Source organism: Sebastes umbrosus, chromosome 21 (assembly GCF_015220745.1).
Source record: "Sebastes umbrosus isolate fSebUmb1 chromosome 21, fSebUmb1.pri, whole genome shotgun sequence".
NCBI lineage: Eukaryota > Metazoa > Chordata > Actinopteri > Perciformes > Sebastidae > Sebastes > Sebastes umbrosus.
Window position 1 is genome coordinate 2,448,136 of NC_051289.1, and position 20,560 is coordinate 2,468,695.

General features: G+C 36.9%; 1 protein-coding gene across 1 annotated transcript in view; it reads right to left on the minus strand.

Moving 5' to 3' along the window:
- Positions 1–5,936: 5,936 nt before the first annotated feature.
- The window catches only part of ezh2 (enhancer of zeste 2 polycomb repressive complex 2 subunit), a 15,766-nt gene continuing 1,142 nt past the window's right edge, over positions 5,937–20,560 (minus strand). The window contains exons 2-19 of the mRNA XM_037757250.1: positions 17,861–17,984; positions 16,386–16,514; positions 16,168–16,287; positions 15,922–16,042; positions 15,089–15,268; positions 14,608–14,713; positions 13,800–13,963; positions 13,451–13,548; positions 13,028–13,274; positions 12,337–12,503; positions 11,940–12,075; positions 11,207–11,332; positions 10,913–11,091; positions 9,960–10,055; positions 9,494–9,575; positions 9,275–9,355; positions 9,091–9,175; positions 5,937–8,562 (exon numbers count right to left, since the gene is read on the minus strand). Coding sequence (XP_037613178.1) covers positions 8,502–8,562; positions 9,091–9,175; positions 9,275–9,355; positions 9,494–9,575; positions 9,960–10,055; positions 10,913–11,091; positions 11,207–11,332; positions 11,940–12,075; positions 12,337–12,503; positions 13,028–13,274; positions 13,451–13,548; positions 13,800–13,963; positions 14,608–14,713; positions 15,089–15,268; positions 15,922–16,042; positions 16,168–16,287; positions 16,386–16,514; positions 17,861–17,977 — 2,295 coding nt within the window. The 5' untranslated portion in view covers positions 17,978–17,984 and the 3' untranslated portion in view covers positions 5,937–8,501. The remainder of the gene's footprint in view (positions 8,563–9,090; positions 9,176–9,274; positions 9,356–9,493; positions 9,576–9,959; positions 10,056–10,912; positions 11,092–11,206; positions 11,333–11,939; positions 12,076–12,336; positions 12,504–13,027; positions 13,275–13,450; positions 13,549–13,799; positions 13,964–14,607; positions 14,714–15,088; positions 15,269–15,921; positions 16,043–16,167; positions 16,288–16,385; positions 16,515–17,860; positions 17,985–20,560) is intronic.

The following is a 20,560-nucleotide window of genomic DNA, read 5'->3' on the forward strand; positions in this document are numbered from 1 at the left end:
TGGCTTTTTAAAAAAAAAATTTCGACATACTATAATATGATTTTTTTACTTTTTGACATGCTATACTTTGACTTTTTTGACATACTACACTGACTTTTTTTTTTTTTTTTTACTTTTTTTGACATACTATTCTTTGACTTTTTTTTTTACTTTTTTCGACATACTATATTATGGCTTTTTAAAAAAAAAATTTCGACATACTATAATATGATTTTTTTACTTTTTGACATGCTATACTTTGACTTTTTTGACATACTACACTGACTTTTTTTTTTTTTTTTTTTACTTTTTTTTGACATACTATTCTTTGACTTTTTTTTTTTTACTTTTCTGACATACTATACTATGACTTTTTTTTTTTTTTTTACTTTTCTGACATACTATACTATGACTTTTTTTTTTTTACTGTTTTCGACATACTATATTATGGCTTTTTAAAAAAAAAATTTCGACATACTATAATATGATTTTTTTTACTTTTTGACATGCTATACTTTGACTTTTTTGACATACTACACTGACTTTTTTTTTTTTTTTTTACTTTTTTTGACATACTATTCTTTGACTTTTTTTTTTTACTTTTCTGACATACTATACTATGACTTTTTTTTTTTTTTTTTACTTTTTTTGACATACTATTCTTTGACTTTTTTTTTTTACTTTTCTGACATACTATACTATGACTTTTTTTTTTTTTTACTTTTTTCGACATACTATATTATGGCTTTTTAAAAAAAAAAATTTCGACATACTATAATATGATTTTTTTACTTTTTGACATGCTATACTTTGACTTTTTTGACATACTACACTGACTTTTTTTTTTTTTTTTTTTTACTTTTTTTGACATACTATATTATGGCTTTTTAAAAAAAAAAATTTCGACATACTATAATATGATTTTTTTACTTTTTGACATGCTATACTTTGACTTTTTTGACATACTACACTGACTTTTTTTTTTTTTTTTTTTTACTTTTTTTGACATACTATATTATGGCTTTTTAAAAAAAAAAATTTCGACATACTATAATATGATTTTTTTACTTTTTGACATGCTATACTTTGACTTTTTTGACATACTACACTGACTTTTTTTTTTTTTTTTTTTTTACTTTTTTTGACATAATATTCTTTGACTTTTTTTTTTACTTTTCTGACATACTATACTATGACTTTTTTTTTTTTTTTTTTACTTTTTTCGACATACTATATTATGGCTTTTTAAAAAAAAAATTTCGACATACTATAATATGATTTTTTTACTTTTTGACATGCTATACTTTGACTTTTTTGACATACTACACTGACTTTTTTTTTTTTTTTTTTACTTTTTTTGACATACTATTCTTTGACTTTTTCTTTTTACTTTTCTGACATACTATACTATGACTTTTTTTTTTTTTTACTTTTCTGACATACTATACTATGACTTTTCTTTTTTTTTTACTGTTTTCGACATACTATATTATGGCTTTTTAAAAAAAAAATTTCGACATACTATAATATGATTTTTTTACTTTTTGACATGCTATATTTTGACTTTTTTGACATACTACACTGACTTTTTTTTTTTTTTTTTACTTTTTTTGACATACTATTCTTTGACTTTTTTTTTTTACTTTTCTGACATACTATACTATGACTTTTTTTTTTTTTTTTTACTTTTTTTGACATACTATTCTTTGACTTTTTTTTTTTACTTTTCTGACATACTATACTATGACTTTTTTTTTTTTTTACTTTTTTCGACATACTATATTATGGCTTTTTAAAAAAAAAAATTTCGACATACTATAATATGATTTTTTTACTTTTTGACATGCTATACTTTGACTTTTTTGACATACTACACTGACTTTTTTTTTTTTTTTTTTACTTTTTTTGACATACTATTCTTTGACTTTTTTTTTTACTTTTCTGACATACTATACTATGACTTTTTTTTTTTTTTTACTTTTTTCGACATACTATATTATGGCTTTTTAAAAAAAAAAATTTCGACATACTATAATATGATTTTTTTACTTTTTGACATGCTATACTTTGACTTTTTTGACATACTACACTGACTTTTTTTTTTTTTTTTTTACTTTTTTTGACATACTATTCTTTGACTTTTTTTTTTTACTTTTCTGACATACTATACTATGACTTTTTTTTTTTTTTTTTACTTTTCTGACATACTATACTATGACTTTTTTTTTTTTACTGTTTTCGACATACTATATTATGGCTTTTTAAAAAAAAATTTTCGACATACTATAATATGATTTTTTTACTTTTTGACATGCTATACTTTGACTTTTTTGACATACTACACTGACTTTTTTTGTTTTTTTTTTACTTTTTTTGACATACTATTCTTTGACTTTTTCTTTTTACTTTTCTGACATACTATACTATGACTTTTTTTTTTTTTTTACTTTTCTGACATACTATACTATGACTTTTCTTTTTTTTTTACTGTTTTCGACATACTATATTATGGCTTTTTAAAAAAAAAATTTCGACATACTATAATATGATTTTTTTACTTTTTGACATGCTATACTTTGACTTTTTTGACATACTACACTGACTTTTTTTTTTTTTTTTTTACTTTTTTTGACATACTATTCTTTGACTTTTTTTTTTTACTTTTCTGACATACTATACTATGACTTTTCTTTTTTTTTACTGTTTTCGACATACTATATTATGGCTTTTTAAAAAAAAAATTTCGACATACTATAATATGATTTTTTTACTTTTTGACATGCTATACTTTGACTTTTTTGACATACTACACTGACTTTTTTTTTTTTTTTTTTACTTTTTTTGACATACTATTCTTTGACTTTTTTTTTTTACTTTTCTGACATACTATACTATGACTTTTTTTTTTTTTTTTACTTTTTTTGACATACTATTCTTTGACTTTTTTTTTTTACTTTTCTGACATACTATACTATGACTTTTTTTTTTTTTTACTTTTTTCGACATACTATATTATGGCTTTTTTTTAAAAAAAAAAAATTTCGACATATGATTTTTTTACTTTTTGACATGCTATACTTTGACTTTTTTGACATACTACACTGACTTTTTTTTTTTTTTTTGACATACTATACTACTTACTTCTATAGTATGTCGAAAAAAGTTTTAAAAAAAGTCACTGTATAGTATTTCAAAATATGAAAAAAATCATAGAATTTTGATATTTTTTAATTAAACTCTGGACATCCTGTTTAAATAGAATACTGTATTTTTACTGTTAGCTGCAAATGAATTGGCCTAAAAACACAAACCAGTGAAAGAAAAATCTGATGATCTAATCTTACCATCTGTTCACAACCAAATGTTCAGTGACCGTTACTGTATGATCAAATGAAGAAAAGTAACCACGAACCGGAAGTTTTGTTGGCCTAAATTAAAATGAACAAACAGAAAAAAACATCCATTTACAATATTTTAATCTGCATCACTTTGAACAACAAAATCCCTGTAAACATTACAAAATCAGCACCTGTGTCATCGGAGGAAAAAAGTGGTCCTGGTTTGACAAGAAGAAGAAGAAGAAGAGTGTAAAGTTAACACAGGAGGACGTCTGAAACGATAAATAACCTGCGGTATAGATTTCTACAAGGGCCGGGTAACGTGTGATTTTACTCTTTTAAGAATCAAAAAAATGTTCTATTTAGACATTTAAGAAGCTTTTTTTCTCCCACTGATGTTTAAACACTTTCAGAAACATGTAGATATTTCAGAGGTGTGTTTGTTTCTGATTGGCTCGTATTTTTCTGTCACCCAGCCCTCCAGTAACAGATACTAACAAACACAAACCTTTCAAAGTTACTGGTTTTTAATTAAAACTCCACAGGCGCTGATTTCACTGATTGACAAATCAGTGAAATCAGGGGTCAGCAACCTTTACCATCAAAAGAGCCATTTTAGGCAAAAAAACTAAACAAAAATCTGTCTGGAGCCGCAAAACATTTGAGCATTGTGATTGGCCCATGTGCAAATGTACGACGGAGTATTAGGGCCACATTGAGGAAAAACAAATCTGAGATTTCGAGAATAAAGTCATAATATTCCGAGAAAAAAGTCGTAATATTACGAGAAGTCATAACTTCACAGGAAAAAATTGGTAATATTACGAGAACAAAGTCATAACTTTACGAGAGAAAAGTCATAACTTTACGAGAAAAAAGTCGTAATATTACGAGAACAAAGTCATAACTTTACGAGAAAAAAAGTTGGAATATTACGAGAATAAAGTCATAACTTTACGAGAAAAAAATTGGTAATATTACCAGAATAAAGTCATAACTTTACGAGAAAAAAGTCGTAATGTTACCAGAATAAAGTCATAACTTTACGAGAAAAAAATTCGTAATATTACAAGAATAAAGTCGTAATATAACAAGAATAAAGTCATAACTTTACAAGAAAAAAAGAAAATAAAACGTAAAATTACTACTTTATAATGTTATGACTTTATTCTCGTAATATGACTTTATTCTCGAAATCTCAGATTTTTTTTCCCCCTCAATGTGGCCCCAATACTCTGTCGTACCGTCGTACCATAGACCTACAACAATGATACATAAAAATGAAAACAAAAAAACACATACATTTCCACTAATTATTTTTTAAAAATCCACAGGGAGCCACTGGAGAGGGGCTAAAGAGCCACAGGTTGCAGACCCCTGAGTTAAATCAATGAAAGCAGCTGCTGTGGGGTTTGTTTTTGGGATGAATCACTGGTTTACATGATCTTTAAATGCAGTCACGCCCCAATCAAATGCATCAACACTGAGGAAATTAGGACCGTGGGAAGGCTCATTTGAATCAGCAGTAAAAGGTTTGTGATCTTAAAACAACTTTCATGAAAAACAAAAAGGGGTTCCTATACATTTCTGTTTGAAATATTTCACCAGATTGTGGTCAGAATATAAGAGTTGCCATTTTCATTGTGAAAAATCAATGTGAAAATCCCTTCACCGAAACTTTTCCTGACCTGAAAATGTCCAAACGGGACATGTGTAGGAACCCCCGAGAGAGAAGCACCAGGTTTCAGAGTCGTTCATCCATCAACTACAGACATCGCAGCACCACGAGACGTCCGTCTCTGTGAAGTTTGTAATAAATTACAGGTGTAAAAGTAAGAAGGTTGGAGATCAAACAGGAACATCAGCGGGGAAGATGGAGAAGAAGAAAAGGAGGCTGGTATTGCTTCAAGTCGGCCAGACGCCGCGCCGAGAGTCTGTGGTATTCTTAAGCACCAGATTTCACATCAGAAAAGAGAAAGTGTGATTGTTGGTACGTTATTAAAAGGCTCATAAGAGGAATTCTCCGAAAAAACTATGAAGATTATATTTATACTGATTGGACATCACGTTGAGGAGGCAGTACAGTCATTGGAGGTCCTCTGAACGGAGGAGGAAAGAGTCAAGAGAGGGTCCTCTGTTTTTTTTTTCTTCTTTTTTTAAAAACTTCATGCAGAAAGTTAAAAATCAGACACTTGGCTGATCTACAGACGGGACTGTTGACTGGTGAGTGTTCGGTTAAGGACTCAAGGCACAGCAGAGAGTGGGACACCGCGGGGTTAAACATCTACAAACACCTCAGGACTATTTAACATTTCATTTCCCATCACATGCTCACTGCGCTCTACTCGTACTCAAGTCGCTTTGCTCGCACCGTTCAGCAGCTGTTTGGCTTTAACAATTAGTTAATCAGTTATCTGCAATTCATTTACAAGACAAATACAAAATATTCCTCTGAAAGGTCAGAAATTCATCCGACTGTCCGACGGACGGTCAGGAGGAGTTAATCGGTCCTCGCCCGACAACTCTAAAATGAGTCGTGCGGCTCAAAGTTCGGGCCAGAAAACTGGCTAAAATCGTCCAGTGTATGCCCATCTTTACTGGATCAACAGAATCTTTTTTTATACAGAGACAATGCGCTGTTTCCAGCGTCTTAAATGTGAGATTTAGGACCAATTTAGGTTAAACTTTACACAATTCTTACGAGAATTCAGAGCTGAAACAATTAAATCGATCATTTGAATGACAGAAAATTAACTGGCAGCAATTTTAATAATTGATTATTTGGCTACAGATGTTTACTCAAGATATAATATATAAAATATTAAATCTCTTTGGGTTTCGGACTGTTGATAGGACAAAATACTTTTTTTGCAGTCCTACAAGAAATAAAGATGTTCTCTTTAGCTGAATGACGACCTAAATGTTCTGCTGATTATAACAAAAGAGATCTGGGATTTGTCAGTTTACAAACTATCATTGAACACAACCCTCGCTTGTTATAGTGAGCTTTGAACCAAACAAGGAGCACAGACATAGAAAACAAACTGGACTTAGTGAGTACGAGTGGAGCTCAGTGCTGCTGGGAAAACGTTCACAGACGGGAGAGAGACGACAGGAGAGGCAACAGAGCGTCAGAGGAGGAGAACATGAATGAAAACCTTCATCATCAGTATCCGTGTGGTTTTGGTTGAGTTTGGTAAAAAAAAAACAGCGCCGCTCTCACTGAGGAGAGAAGCACGTGTTCACGACAGGAAGCTCAAAACTACAGCCAGACTAAAAAAGGTTCAAAGTCTGGTGGGTTGAGTATCCTCTCGTGGTGAAGTAGTGCTGGTTTTGTGTTTTCACATAAGCACCTGAAGCAGAGGCAGCGTCACAAAGCGGGAGTCAACTCCAGAAGCAGGAACGTGGAGGCGATGTGTCTCCATCTACAAAGCTCTTGATATAAATACCCAGCTCTTCTGAGACCTGATGACATGTGTGCTGGTGCTTTGAGTGACAGGATATGATGTCTTCCTGTGACGTCATGACTTGAGTTGAAATGATAAAACTGGATTTTTTCAGTAGGCTCTGAAGGCATCGTGAGCTCTACAAATAAAAAGCTTCTAATTTCCATTTTTCCCTCTTAATCTAATTGATTAATTGTAATTTTTCATGCAAAAAAATAGCAGAAATTTACCTGTTGCAACTTGTCAAATTTTCTGTTTCTCTGTTTTATATCATTGTGACCTGAATATCTTTGGGTTTTGGACTGTTGGTCGCACAAAACAAGACATTTGAAGAAGTTGCTGTGTCCCCTCATTTTTAGTTATCATTTTTAAGCTGTTTTAGATATTAAAAAGATATCTAAATATTTAGAAATCAATTAAAGAAAGCTGTAGGAGAATAATGACTCCCCATCATGCCTTATGCCTGACACTGAACAAAAACATAGAAGTTTCAGAGGCTGAAATTTGTTTTCTGATGCAACTTTAGAAACAACTTTGACTGACTGTTAACAGGATTGTTTGGTTTTGGACTGTTGTTCAGACAAAACTATTTTTTTCCAGTATTTTCTGGCGTACTATGGGCCAAACAAACGGATTAATTAAAGAAATAGTGAACAGGTTAATTGATCAAACTAACCTTTAGTTTCAGGCCTCATCTAAAGCTTTGTTTCAATGATTTCTTTGAATATACAAGCTTTGCGAAATATGTTTTTAATAACACATATACTGTTAGTTCTCAGTAAGTCTAACTGAATCTTAGGCTGCGACTAGTAATTGTTTTCATTATTGCTTAATCTGCATATTTTCGCCATTATTCCAACAATGTCTTAGTCTATAAAATGTCCAAAAATAGGGTTTTTAAATGTATTATTTTGTCTCAACAACAACAAAACCCAAATATATTCAGTTTATATATGAACGAGAAAAATAGTATCAATTATCATAATTGTTGCTGATGAACTTTATCAATTGGCTTATTCTTTCAGCTCTAACTTAACTTAATAACAACGAGTATATGTAGATGTTATGGCTATCAAAACCGGACTGCGGTTTTGATAGATTTTTTACGTCGGCGTTGGATCTGGTGTGACGCTGCTTTGTGAGTGACCTCCCGTTTTATAGACATAGAGTGATCTGGCACTCTGGGGAGCGCGTGGCTGGTTCACTTCACATTGTATAAAAACACAACATGACAACTGACCCACATGTGGCACACGATACAAACACAGAGTCCAGACGGTTGTGTGAAAGCGGCTGGTGGAGGATTTTGGTCCCTAAAGCGTAAATTGAAAAGCCAGTTTTTAAACAAAGACGATCGTGGTTTCGTCTCCTCTCGCCGGAGAACATTTTACTGTTTGGATATTTAAAAACAAAAACGAGAGTTGGTTTGTAGGAGATCTGCACCTCCAGCTGAGGGAAGATTTATGAATCCAAGACTCCCGCCTCGACAGAAGAGGAAGATTTGTTGAAGAAGAAAAATGAAAAAACAGATATGAAATTTTTTTTTTTAAAAGACCAAGGTGGCAAAAAAAAAAGAGGAAAAACACAGCATCAAAATTCTGCTTCAAATATTCCCAGTTTTCCTGAAGCTTTCTAGCGTTTTGACAAATCGTCTGGATTTCCTGAAGTGAAGGTGTGTTTGTTTATGTTTGAGTGTAAGGCCTTTGTGTCGTTGATCCACAGGAGGTAGAAGTCCGAGTCAGGCGATCTCCAGCTCCCGCTCGATCCCCACGTACTTCAGAGCGTCAGCCTGGCTGTACCTGCCACACACAAACAGAAACAAAACGTCACTTCAGGAGCTTTCAGTGCGTTTTTATCTGATACAACAGGGATATTGTATTTATTGTTCCCAGAAAATTAGGGCTGGGTGTCAGTACCAAATACCTTTAAGGTAAATAACCCAATATCAAGTAGCACTAAAACTTCTCCAGTCAAATGATACCTGCAATCGATCCTTTTTGTGTCCAGAACAAGAAAAAATTACTATTTGTATGGTTTTGGTCGCAGCCAATCACCACAAACGTTATTCAATTTAATGTTTCTGTGCACCTAATGTTCATACAATAAAGTATAATTTATCGTTAGTTGCAGCCCTACATGCATACAACAAAAGATTTAATCAACTTGGCCTCTGTTTGACTGAGAAGGTTAGATAATAACCAAAGCCGCTGGACACTGAAATGTCGTTGGATAAAACCAGGAGAGCAACTTAACTATTTTTTTAATTAATGTTTTTGTCAATAAAATGTCATAAAATAGAGACAAATCTAACTCTAGATGTTACCGACCTGTAGTCAAAGAAGAGCTCCTCTCCAGTCTGGATGGCTCTCTTAGCAAAGATTCCTATCCTGTGGTCCCCGTTCACCATCATCACTGCAGAGAACAGATGAGTTAGCACAGATCCACCATGAGTACTACTATCTGTGTGTTAATTCATTTGTCTCATAAGGTTGCAGCTCATCTCATTCTCACCTTTTGCATAGCAGTTGGGGTTGACAGAATGGTTGGCGAAGCGGATCTTGTTGCCTTTCCTCGTGGCATCAACAACAAAGTCTGTAGAGAAAAGAAAACACTTTTCAGCACCTTTGTTGGAGGAACACCGTCACACATTCAGACACACACACACTTGAAGTAAGTAACCCAACGGCCACTTTTTTAACTCCTTTGTTAAAGCTTGTGTGTATTTTATACCGTTGTTGAGATTGAAGAGGAAGCTGCACATGTATTTGTCGTAGACCTTCCCTCTGCGGTCGGCTTCATCCTGAGAGATAATCTGCAAATACAGAGGTCGAACACGTTACTCATTTTCCCCCCACACATCTAAATTTAAAGCTTTTTTCGTCAGTCAGATTAGACTCCCCTTTTCAGCTTTTATTACTTCCATTTTAAACTTTCTTTGGGTTTATTTCATTTAATAAACTTCTGAAGTGTTTTCCCATCCATAGAATATATTTGGGGCAGTACAGCCAAACAAAAATAATAAAAGTGTGTGTGGAAATGCATCTGAAGATATGATTAATTGTTTGAACATTTTAGAAATTTACAGATTAAGCTAATAAATGCAAAGCTGTTCTGGAGCCAACATAAACTCTCAGTGCTTTAAGATAATCTGGACCAGCCAGAACAGTCGACCTTCCACAGTGTAGTGTAGACCTACCTCTCCACAGTACTCAGAGATGAACTCGTTTTTCTGGACCGGCTCTTTGATGAAGATGCCCCAACCTGCCACGTCTGACGGGGCCAGCAGCAGATGCTGAGAAACAGAGAGAAACGTCAGAAGGGGCTGTTTGAGATTGTGTTGTACAAAAAAATAAACATACATGTTTGTAATCTGCTGCTACAAAAGTTTGATTGTGTCCACTCAGATGTCTGAAAGGACTACTGTATACGACTGAATGGTCTTTCATGCTTTTAGCTTGTAGAAAGTCCTCTTTACAAATAGATGTTATTTAGTTTAGTACATGGAGAACAAAACGCTGTTTAATGGTTCAACCAGACTGACAACTGAAAGGGCAGAAAGAGACAAAGATCCCTCTGAGCAACAGTTGAATAAGAAAAGAAGAAATCACCAGTCATTGGTGAAAGAAACTGGAATCTTAGCATCAAAATGTGTGCAGATTTAACAGCTCTCGTTCAAACTTCACAATTGAAATAGAAGGTTAGTCTGGGATTAGCACTACTGGAATATCGGCCCAAAGAAAAACGCAACAACTCAATATTTATAGCCCAGTTGACCCGTTGTGGTTCAATAATGATCGAGTGTCACTGACGCTTTTCTGGACTGGAAAACTATTTCAACATCCAAGTTCAACAGTATTCTCCCGCCATGCAACACTGTGGGGACTAAATGGAAGTTTAAATTATTTAATCCTTCTTTTTTTTCGGGCCAAGACTATTTTAAATGTAAGATGATTTGATGTCTAAATTATACTGTTTTTGAAGAAAAGAAGAACATCAATATAACAGTTGATTTATAACTTTTTAACGATGACGTAGGTGTTGGATATTTGGCTACTGAACACATATTGTTGTGCTCAGAAAATTCAAGTTTAAAGTGTTGTATGTAATTATGGTTAAAGGTCTAAGATGAACAAACAAAACAACAAAAACCTTCTTGGCGCCTCTCTGAATGGAGCAGTTCTTGCAGGACACATTCTTGCTGTCCCAGTGGTCTGCAGCGCCGCAGGTCAGGCAGAGGTCGGGGTCACACTCCCTCACTGCCAGGTAGCACGGACACTGCTTGGTGTTGCACTGAGCTTTGCACCGACAACCTGGGAAACGGTTCTGACCTGCATCCACACGACAGAAGAGTTAAAGAAGTTAATTTAATATCTGCAGGAATATACAGTAGCTGCGTCAGTCAGGAGTGTGAGTGTGTGAGTGTGTGTGTGTGTGTGTTCTTACACTCAGAGCTGCACTGGCAAAACTTCTCGCAGAAGTTTTGAGCGGTGACACAGGGACACGAGGAGTCACAGGGCTGCCGCGGGTGGTCACATGGCTGGTAATTATACACGTGATTGGACGAGCCATCTGTAAGGAGTTCAAAGAGATGCGGAGGTCAAACTGGATGTTTTCAAATCACAGGGTTTCTACACATTTTCCATTTAAAAATGTCCATACTTTTCCACTTTACTTCTCATAGATTATATTTGACTTTGCGACTCGGGGTGCAGAGGATGCTGTGACAAGACTAAAGTGCTTTTGCCCTTGCATATGGCTTCCAATAGCCGCCTTTTTTTTATTCTAACAATCATACATACTTAATAGGATTATTTTTTGACAAATTCACAGTTTTCTTCTCCTGATGCTAGGCCATTGTTCTATCAGCTCTTTTAACTGTGTATTTTTCAAATTGTTAAGGTCATATCTTAAATAATATTCTAAACATTAAAAATAACAATTTCATTTAGTTTTCTTCACAGAAATTAAGGAAGTGCTGAGATATAAGCTAACTGTAAAAAAAAAAAAAAGGCCTTCTGACCCCTGTGAAGCTTTGGCAACCCCTAGTAGGGGCCAGGACACCCAGGTTGGGAGCCAGTGCAATAGTGAACCAATATGTTTGGCTTCTTTTCTGGATGGTCCACATTAATAAACTCTGTTTCCTTCAGTTAACAATAGTGTTGATGTGACCTCTGACCTTTCTTCAGCTGGATCTTCCTGCAGTGAGTGGCCCACAGTCTGTGTTTCCTCTTCTTCTTTCTCGGCGGTGTGTCCTCATCTTCAGCAGGAGCCCGAGCGATGATGCTCGACTCCTTGACCCTGAACTCGTAAACCTGCAGGACCGGCCAAGATAACGTTTTAGGAACTTGTCCTTATAAACTTTGTCGCGGTGCAGTATGTTTTTAGTTTTAAGAGAGATCTAATATTCTAAAGAAGTTTCTGGTGACTCAAAAAATCGTATGCATCTCATTTCTTTCCACCGTGTTTACAACAATTTGTGAACAATATTGTCAACTAAAAGTCTAATAAAATGAAAACAGAAATGGACAATAAGCTGCTAGTAAAAGTCAAACTAGATGTCACTGACGACTCACCTGTCTGCACGTCTTGGTGCCTATGAGCCGTGCGATGGCGCAGAAGTTGTCATAGTATGTCCCAATGAGAACCCTGAAGAGAGAGGCTTCGGCCCCGCTCCAGTCCACCGCTTCAGCCTCACCGATCAGCTTCATCTTCACTGGAGTCTGACACCGCGAGTTACCCTCTGCACATACAGAACATACGCACTTAGGGCAGGAATTTCCGCAGAGGACCAAGAAGTTTTTGAGAATCTCAGGGATATATTGATCGATATCAGACGTAATATATCAAAAGTGTGTTGTGAGGTCACCGTGACCTTTGACCACCAAGATCTAATCAGATCATCCTTGAGTCCAGATGGATGTTTGCGACAAATTTAAAGAAATTCGATTAGGACGTTCCTGAGATATTACGAGAATGGGAGGGACTTGAGGTCACAGTGACCTTCACCATGTCTGTGCCACATTTAAAGAAATTCCTTCTGGGCGTTTCTGAGATATAGCGCTCATGAGAATGGTACGACCCTAAAACATAATGCCTTCAGCCACGGCTGTTAAAGAGAAACTCCAGGAACCAAGAATGTTGCTTGTCGCCTTTAATAAAGTCGGTTTAGATTTGGGTTTTCCTACAGGGATGTTTCTCCCCAAAGGGGACCCAAATTTAATGGCAGCTTCTTTATTACTTTATGTAATGAGTGAGAGGTTGTACCTGAGCTGCTGGTGTTCTCGTCCTTCTTGTCTTCGTCGTCTTTGTCGTTGTCTCGATCGTTGTCTTGATCGTCTTCTTTGCTGCCCTCGCGGTCGCTGTCTGTGTCTTTGGTTTCCGAGGAAACAGAGGGGGTGCTGGGCCGGCTGTTGCTGCTCGGTCGTCCGCGGCGGCGGCCCACCGTGCGTTTGGAGGGCGTCTTGGGCCGCTCGGCAACCACGCCCGCGGGGAACTCGGTCACCATCCCATCCTGAGTAATCACAGCATGATCAATATTTTCATCAGGTAATTCTTCAGTTAAATATATAAAAAAAAGACCGTTTGCTTCCAATTTTGTCTAATAGACCAATGACGATAGAAACAGAATAAAAGCTGTGATATTTAGTTAATGTCTAACACCTTAAATGGGACAATTAGTGGACTCACCTGTACCAGGTACATGTAGCAGTCGATGCCGCAGGGTTTACTGTCCACCATGTTCTCCAAGTTCTTACGCTTATAGGTGTTTGGAGTTGCATGGAAAGCTAAAGGAGATAAGATGGAAGAGATGTGCACTGTGAAGTCTGATGTTAACTCTTAAGGCCATCAGATCAACTTTTGAATTTTACAATCCCAGCGAAAAATTCTGCTCCCATTCATGTAGCACGGTCCTGTTTTGCCAATATCAGTCCAGCATATCAGAGTTACTTTTTTAAGTTAATAAGATTGCAATTATATAATTAAATTAGTTCATAGCTCCATGTTATGCCTGAGGAGTGCTTGTGTGTGTACTAACGGTGGAGGAAGCAGTCGTATTTGAAGCAGCGTCTGCAGAACAGAGTGTGGAAAGAGTGCAGGCTCTGTTCGCGCTGCACGGATTTAGCGTTTGGACCGTCGATGTTCGGCGTGCATTCGGGGGGCAGCGCGCCGGGCAGCTGCTGCTCCGTCAACTCCTTGTACCTGACAGACAAACACACACAAATAAAAGCTGCTTGTAGTCATGAACTAAAGACAAAAAATACTGAGACATATAAGCACAAACACCAGGGTTTCTACTGATTCTCCCTGGGAAAAACACCATTTTTCATCCTGTCAAACAAGCTCATAATCACCGGTTTTGTTCTTGAGGAAGAAAGAAAACTACATCTAATTAACTGTCAAGAGAAAAGACATCTTTTCTTATAAGAAAGTAGACGCATCACATTTATAAATGGAGTAAACACGACTCACTCTCATGTAAAGAGGAAACACCTGCCGTTTCTTAACAATGGAATAAGGGAAGTCACACTCAGAAGAATCAAGAAACGTACCTAAAGTCTGCAGGGTTTTATGAACAACAACAATGATTAAGATTAAAACATATGTAGACATACATATCCTGATCTCGGAGGTTGTAGCGGACTCAGTTTTAAATCTAGAGTGAAGATACTGGCATCATATGAAACTAGAAAACCTAATGAATTCATTGGTACCGATCATTTCATACTAGCTTGTATTCATTTTTACTATTATTGACTCTGTATCCAGTTTCCATATAAAATGAATTTGTCCCTCTGTTACTGTCACAACGCTAACACAGTCGCATACAAACAAAGCCCACTAACTTCTCTTTGAGCTCCTCAGTGGAGCCCTTGTCAGGGAACATGGAGGAGATGGCTTCAAAAATCTTGTCAGAGGGAAACTTCTTGGTGCCGTCATTGCTGGTTCGGCCTGGAGACGACACAGGAGAAGTTTCAGTTGGTTGCAATCTGCAACCTCACCGCGAGATGTAGCCAAATCCTACACACTGCACCTTTGAGTTAGATTTAGGTTTGTTTCTTTCTTTCTTAATGTTAAATGCTGCCCAATTAGCACATGCCAGCATTGAAAGTGCATCAAAATAATGCCATGTTATATTTAAGTCTAGAGAAGTACTAAAGCAGAAGGAAACACATCTTGCTCTGGTTCACTAGATAGATATAACGGCAGCCTGATGGCACGTTCACAATCAATCAAAACAGTAAACACATCAAACAAAACGGTTGCATTCAGTCACCGTGCTCACGTGACCCTACGGGAATGCGTGATGATCCCTGATGGACTTACTCTCATTGTTTATGAGCCCGTCCTTGCGGGGGTCCTCTGGATGCTCCTTGCCGTCACACAACTCCATCTTCTCAACCTTGAAGTCCTGCTCTTCCTCCTCCTCATCATCCTCGTTGTCGCTGTACTGTGACAGAGAGCTGACCAACTCCACGAATATCTCATCGTTGATGAAGCCGCACTCTGCAAAACACAACACATGCTTATTTTACTAGTATTATAAACTGCTGTGCAGAGTTTTGCTGTCTGATATCCTTTACTCAAACTGGACTTCCTGAATCACATTTCATCTTCTCACCAGCTACACCCCCTTGTTTATTTTTAACACAGTGCTATATTCGGTCTGAATACCCACTCAGATATTGATAGAGGATGCTTGTAGTGCAGACATTTTTTTATTTATTTTCTTAAACCATGAAGAAAATGACCAAAATGAGAAGTTCTCAACAAGTTCTCATCATACCCCCTGTAGAAGCCAAAGTGTGTATTTATCCTGTTGTTTATTTATTATCATTATTTGTTTAGGCTGCACACATTTTTTTTGGTTAACACTTCCAGTAATTGACACAGGGGTGCAGTTTGGCGGCAGTTAGACAAAGAGGGTGAGATAGACTCGGATATTTTCTGTTGACCGTCTCTTCACGTTACATACTTCAGTTATTCCAGTTAGCATATGTTATTGTTTGTAATTACTTTAATTCAATAAACAGTAAAACACATCTGGACTTTTTGGAACGCATCACACAGTCAAGAGCCTACTTCAGCCTCTTAGCGGCTTCTTAACTGATAGTAGTCGCTACAGCCCCTCTAACCTCCGCGTGTCCACTGACACTCACCTCTGTCTCCGTGGACTTTGCCGTCATAGTTCTTGATGAGCTCTTCAATGAAAGTACCATCTTGGTCCAGGATCTCGTCTCCCATGTAGGGGATGTTATGGAGCACCGTCTCATCCTCCACCTGACGCAAAAAATGCACAACAAACATTTCACACTGTGGTTAAAATGGACCCACCCACTGATAAATCACTGATGCCATTGTTTCACTTCTACAACTAAGCACAAATACTACACGCTCATACACACCATGAAGTTCTGCTGCAGCGGCGACCAGGAGTACATGACCGGGACTGAGGCCACGGCGTTAAGAGTCTTCAGGGGGATGACCTGCCGGGGGAACTCAGAGAAACCGCTGTCCACTGTGCACTGTAGAGAAAAGGTGCAGTCAGAATACTTTCTCCAACACCTTCACAGAGACATTTTCCTACATGTCAGGGTACTGAGAACAATGTTAAACCACCGACCTCTCGGGTGCCCCTTAAGGAGCCGACAGACGTCATGATGTGAACTGGCTGGATTCGCCTGGTCGTCCACTCCTTGTTCAAAGTGGCAGTTCGCTCCGTGATTTTCTGACGGTTGGTGTTGAACATGCTCTGGAAGAGTTAAAAAGATCTTTAAATAAACTGCAAAGAACAAAAGACGAGAAACATTATCAGCCAGCAGCCAAAATGTGTCATCATTTGACAGGATGCTGACGGTTGATTGCTCACAGGACCTTCCACTGTAAAAGCAGTGGCTGAAAGAATGATGCACCAATTAAGTGATAAAAACATTACTTCACTACCATGTTTAAGTGGCCATCGTGTCTGATTATTGATGTATAGAAGCAGGCTTTTCCAAGTCTCGGCTACCAGCCAGATTTCAAAGTACCACCTCCTCTCCATCTGGACAATTTAACACCATTTCATGTACGTTTATATAAACATTTCTCATAAATCTAATCACTGGATTTAAGGCTACATTGGCTTATCTAACTCTAAAAGGTATCCAAAGTGATTTCTGACCACACAAATGGGAGAGTTGCAAACGTAAACAAAACATCACAAGGACAAAACACTGCTGACGTAAAGAGGAAATGAGAGTGCGAGCAATGTTGGCACGCAAACTTGATATTTCCTGTTGCTGCTTTCCATGATTTGAGACTTTTAGTAAGAGAACTGTGTTTGGATTTTATTGTAAAGTATATGCAAGATTAAAAGTCTAAATTAGGAATGTCCCAAACAAGTATTTTTGTCCCCTATCAGTCATTTAATATCTAGTATCTGTGCAAACCGAGTCCCGATCCGATACTTCTATTTTCCAAGATAATACAGCTGCACATTGCACACTTCAAGCAAATAAAGTTTAATCCAATCTTTATGCTTTACAATTGAATAGCCCCTGCTCTTACACACACTGAGCTCAACGGAGTGGAGAAGAGACGGACAGTGAATGGAGAGTTGATGATGGCTGCACTCGTTGCGTTGCTGTGCATGAAAGCTTCATGAGTAAAAACACCTGCGTAACATAAAACAAAGGATCGGATCAGGCTTAGTATGGCTCAATAGCCAATATCGATCAGTTAAAAAATGCCTTGATCGGCCTGGATACCGGTCTAATTTAAATCAAGGCCATGGATTTGAACCTTAACTTTTAAGCCAACATGGACGAGAAGTCCTTTAAATGCTCAGAAAACAAAGGAAATTTGAACATCTACAATTTGTGTGCAAAATCCATCATCTTCTAATGAAGATCATGTGCTGTGGTGAAGATTGTTTTCGTTTGGACTTGTTGGGGGAACTGTTCTACACGTGGAAACGACAAAGAGCTGCCAGAGCTTATGGCAGTTTTTACAAACATCTACACTCAGTTAAGAAAAGCCCTTCTTCTGTTGTTAATGTGTTGTTAATGACATCTCTGATTATCTGCATGGTGTGAAGGTCGGTGTGCGTGGACAAACCTTGACCTCGTCGGCCCGTCTGAAGCGTTTGAGCTGCCGAAGCCTCATGTACTCAGACTTCACCCTCCTCTTCCAGCAGGCGGGACCCTTCTCCGAGCGCTTCCCTGTCAGCACCATGATCAACCTGCAGAGCAAACAGGATTATTACACACTGAATGCTTTTGCTTTTCATATTTTCAGTCTTAGCCAGGACTTATAGATCCCCTCCCCAGGCAGCCTGAAGTTCACTTAATGATTTTATACAAAAAATATATAAAATACTCTTATTGTTTTGCATCATATAAGAAAAGCAAGGAAATAGTATGTCATTTCAAGCTGCCATATTGCTTTGGTTTAACAGAAAGAAGAAAAACAAACAAACAGTGGTTTATATCTGCGATTTAAATGTAATAAACAATGCCCACACATATCACAACTCTGTTTAAGTAAGGAAAACAGGAAAGTCTGTTCACTACACTTTTTGTTGAATCTTTGAGTGTGCAGGAGCTTTCCTTATCATTTGCTTATTTTCCGTAGTTTGCTATGCATCTGAGGATATAACTTACTTAGAACTTAATCAAACATATGGACAGGGAAATGTTAACTGATCACAGCATATTATCAAATGAATTTTGTAAGCAAACATGCCTGCATCACTACGTCAGAGAAACAACTCGATAAACAGACTCACTGCCAATTTATTTTTTGTTTTCCATTTGAATTATAGCGAAAGAAAAATCAAAAAAGGTGGGCTGTGAGATATGTGGTACCAGACTGGCTAAAAGACACACAGCAATAATAAATTAAAAAAAACACTTCTACTCAGTTCTCACTTCTGTTTTCACGTGTCAACATTGGAGAAGGTTAAAAAATGCAGGTGACAGGATTGACAGGATAAACCCTGTGGCAAATCTGCTAATAACTTGAGGAACAGGAAATGAATGTGTTCACTTTTGTTTTTTTCACGACTCTCTGTGTAAAATACAACAGTCGTCTGTCCATGTGTAGCAACAGGATCTGCTTGCCACCCCGGGAAGTCAGCGTGAGTCGCTGCCTATCAGCCTGGCTGGTCTGACTGAGATCTCACACTTTCGATCAGACATGTCAGACGGCTGTCATGGAGACATGCCGGTAAGATATGAGCCAGATTGTAAGAGATGTGGAGGACTGCACTGGTATGACACATTTTGCTACCTCCAAACCACAGACTGAGTTGACATTACAAGCAATTAAGTGTGCAAATGAAAATGGAGAGGTTTCAGTAAAATCCCCCTGCCAAGTCAAGTACGTTTTGCTGGCAATGCACAGGGTATTTATTATGCATACTTTCAGCCAATAAGATCTTCCGTTTATAAGATAAATCTGTTATCCAGTCTGCCCTCATTGATATAAATGCTGTGGACAGAATATTACAACCACCTCTCAGTACAACTCAACAGCACCAAAACTGCAGCCTCAAAAATTACCTTAAAATTGAATGGACACCTTTCTAAAACAGTGTCAAATGAAGGTAGGATTCATTGCAGGGCTGATGTATTACTCTGCAAAAGTTTAAGCTTGGAAACGGAGTCTATACGATCCTCCTTATCAACCTGTGGCTGTTTGACAGGGCGGAAAACAGATTCCTGGGTCATGTATCAGCACTATGGACAACTCTATCCTTGCACATCATATGATGTTTTGAGTTTTTAGTGTGAGGCAAGTGGCTGAATACCGCACCCATAAACAGTGGTGGAATGTAACTAAGTACATTTACTCACGTACTGTTGTTCTTTAGTACAATTTTGACATACAGTACTTGTTCTTTATTTGAGTATAGGGCTGCTGCTGCCCCCTCTTAGTCGATTAATCAGTCGTCCTGGTCTTAGTCGACTAAGATTTCTTGAGTCGATTGGTCATTTTTTTTATGGTTTCTTCATGCTGAATGACTTATTTCTAAGAAACTTATGAGCGCATCTCTGGTAAACACAAGATCTAACGTGGTTCTTTTGTGTGATTCTTTGTGAAGAAACTCAGTTTCACAGATCTGTTGATTAAATCAACTAGTCGACAAAATCGTATGCGCGTTAGTCGACTAAGAAATTTCTTTGGTCAAGGACAGCCTTACTTGAGTATTTACATTTTTCAAACCTATGCTAAACTTATATTACACACGCATTAAAATGCTCTTAGATGTATCAATTAGCGATAAAATCAGAATACTATTCTATAATACTATTACACTTTTAAAAAAGACATTCTGCACGATGAGTAGATCTACTTTTACTTCTACTTTTTGCTGATAATAGGCCTACTTCTCTACTTTTACTTAAGTAGCATTTTGAATTCAGGACTTTTACTTGTGATGGAGTGTTTTGAGACTATGGTATTTCTACTTTTACTTAAGTAAAGTATCAGAGTACTTCTTCCACCACTGTCCATAGACAAACGAATACAGGGTGATTTTTTACATCAGAGAGAGGGTGGAGTTTTTACTTTTTCTCAGCACTCACGGTGTGACAACCCCCCAAGATGACACATATTGATGCTGACATTAATATACAAAGTTCAATAATCGCCTTAGTTTCAAGAGCACCCTATACACAGATCCATCTCTCACTCATCATCTTACTATACACCTAGAATACACTTAGAAGCTGGCTCTTGTGAAATAATTACATCCATACTAGTGCAATAATTACATCCACACACGTGCAATAATTACATTCATACTAGTGCAAT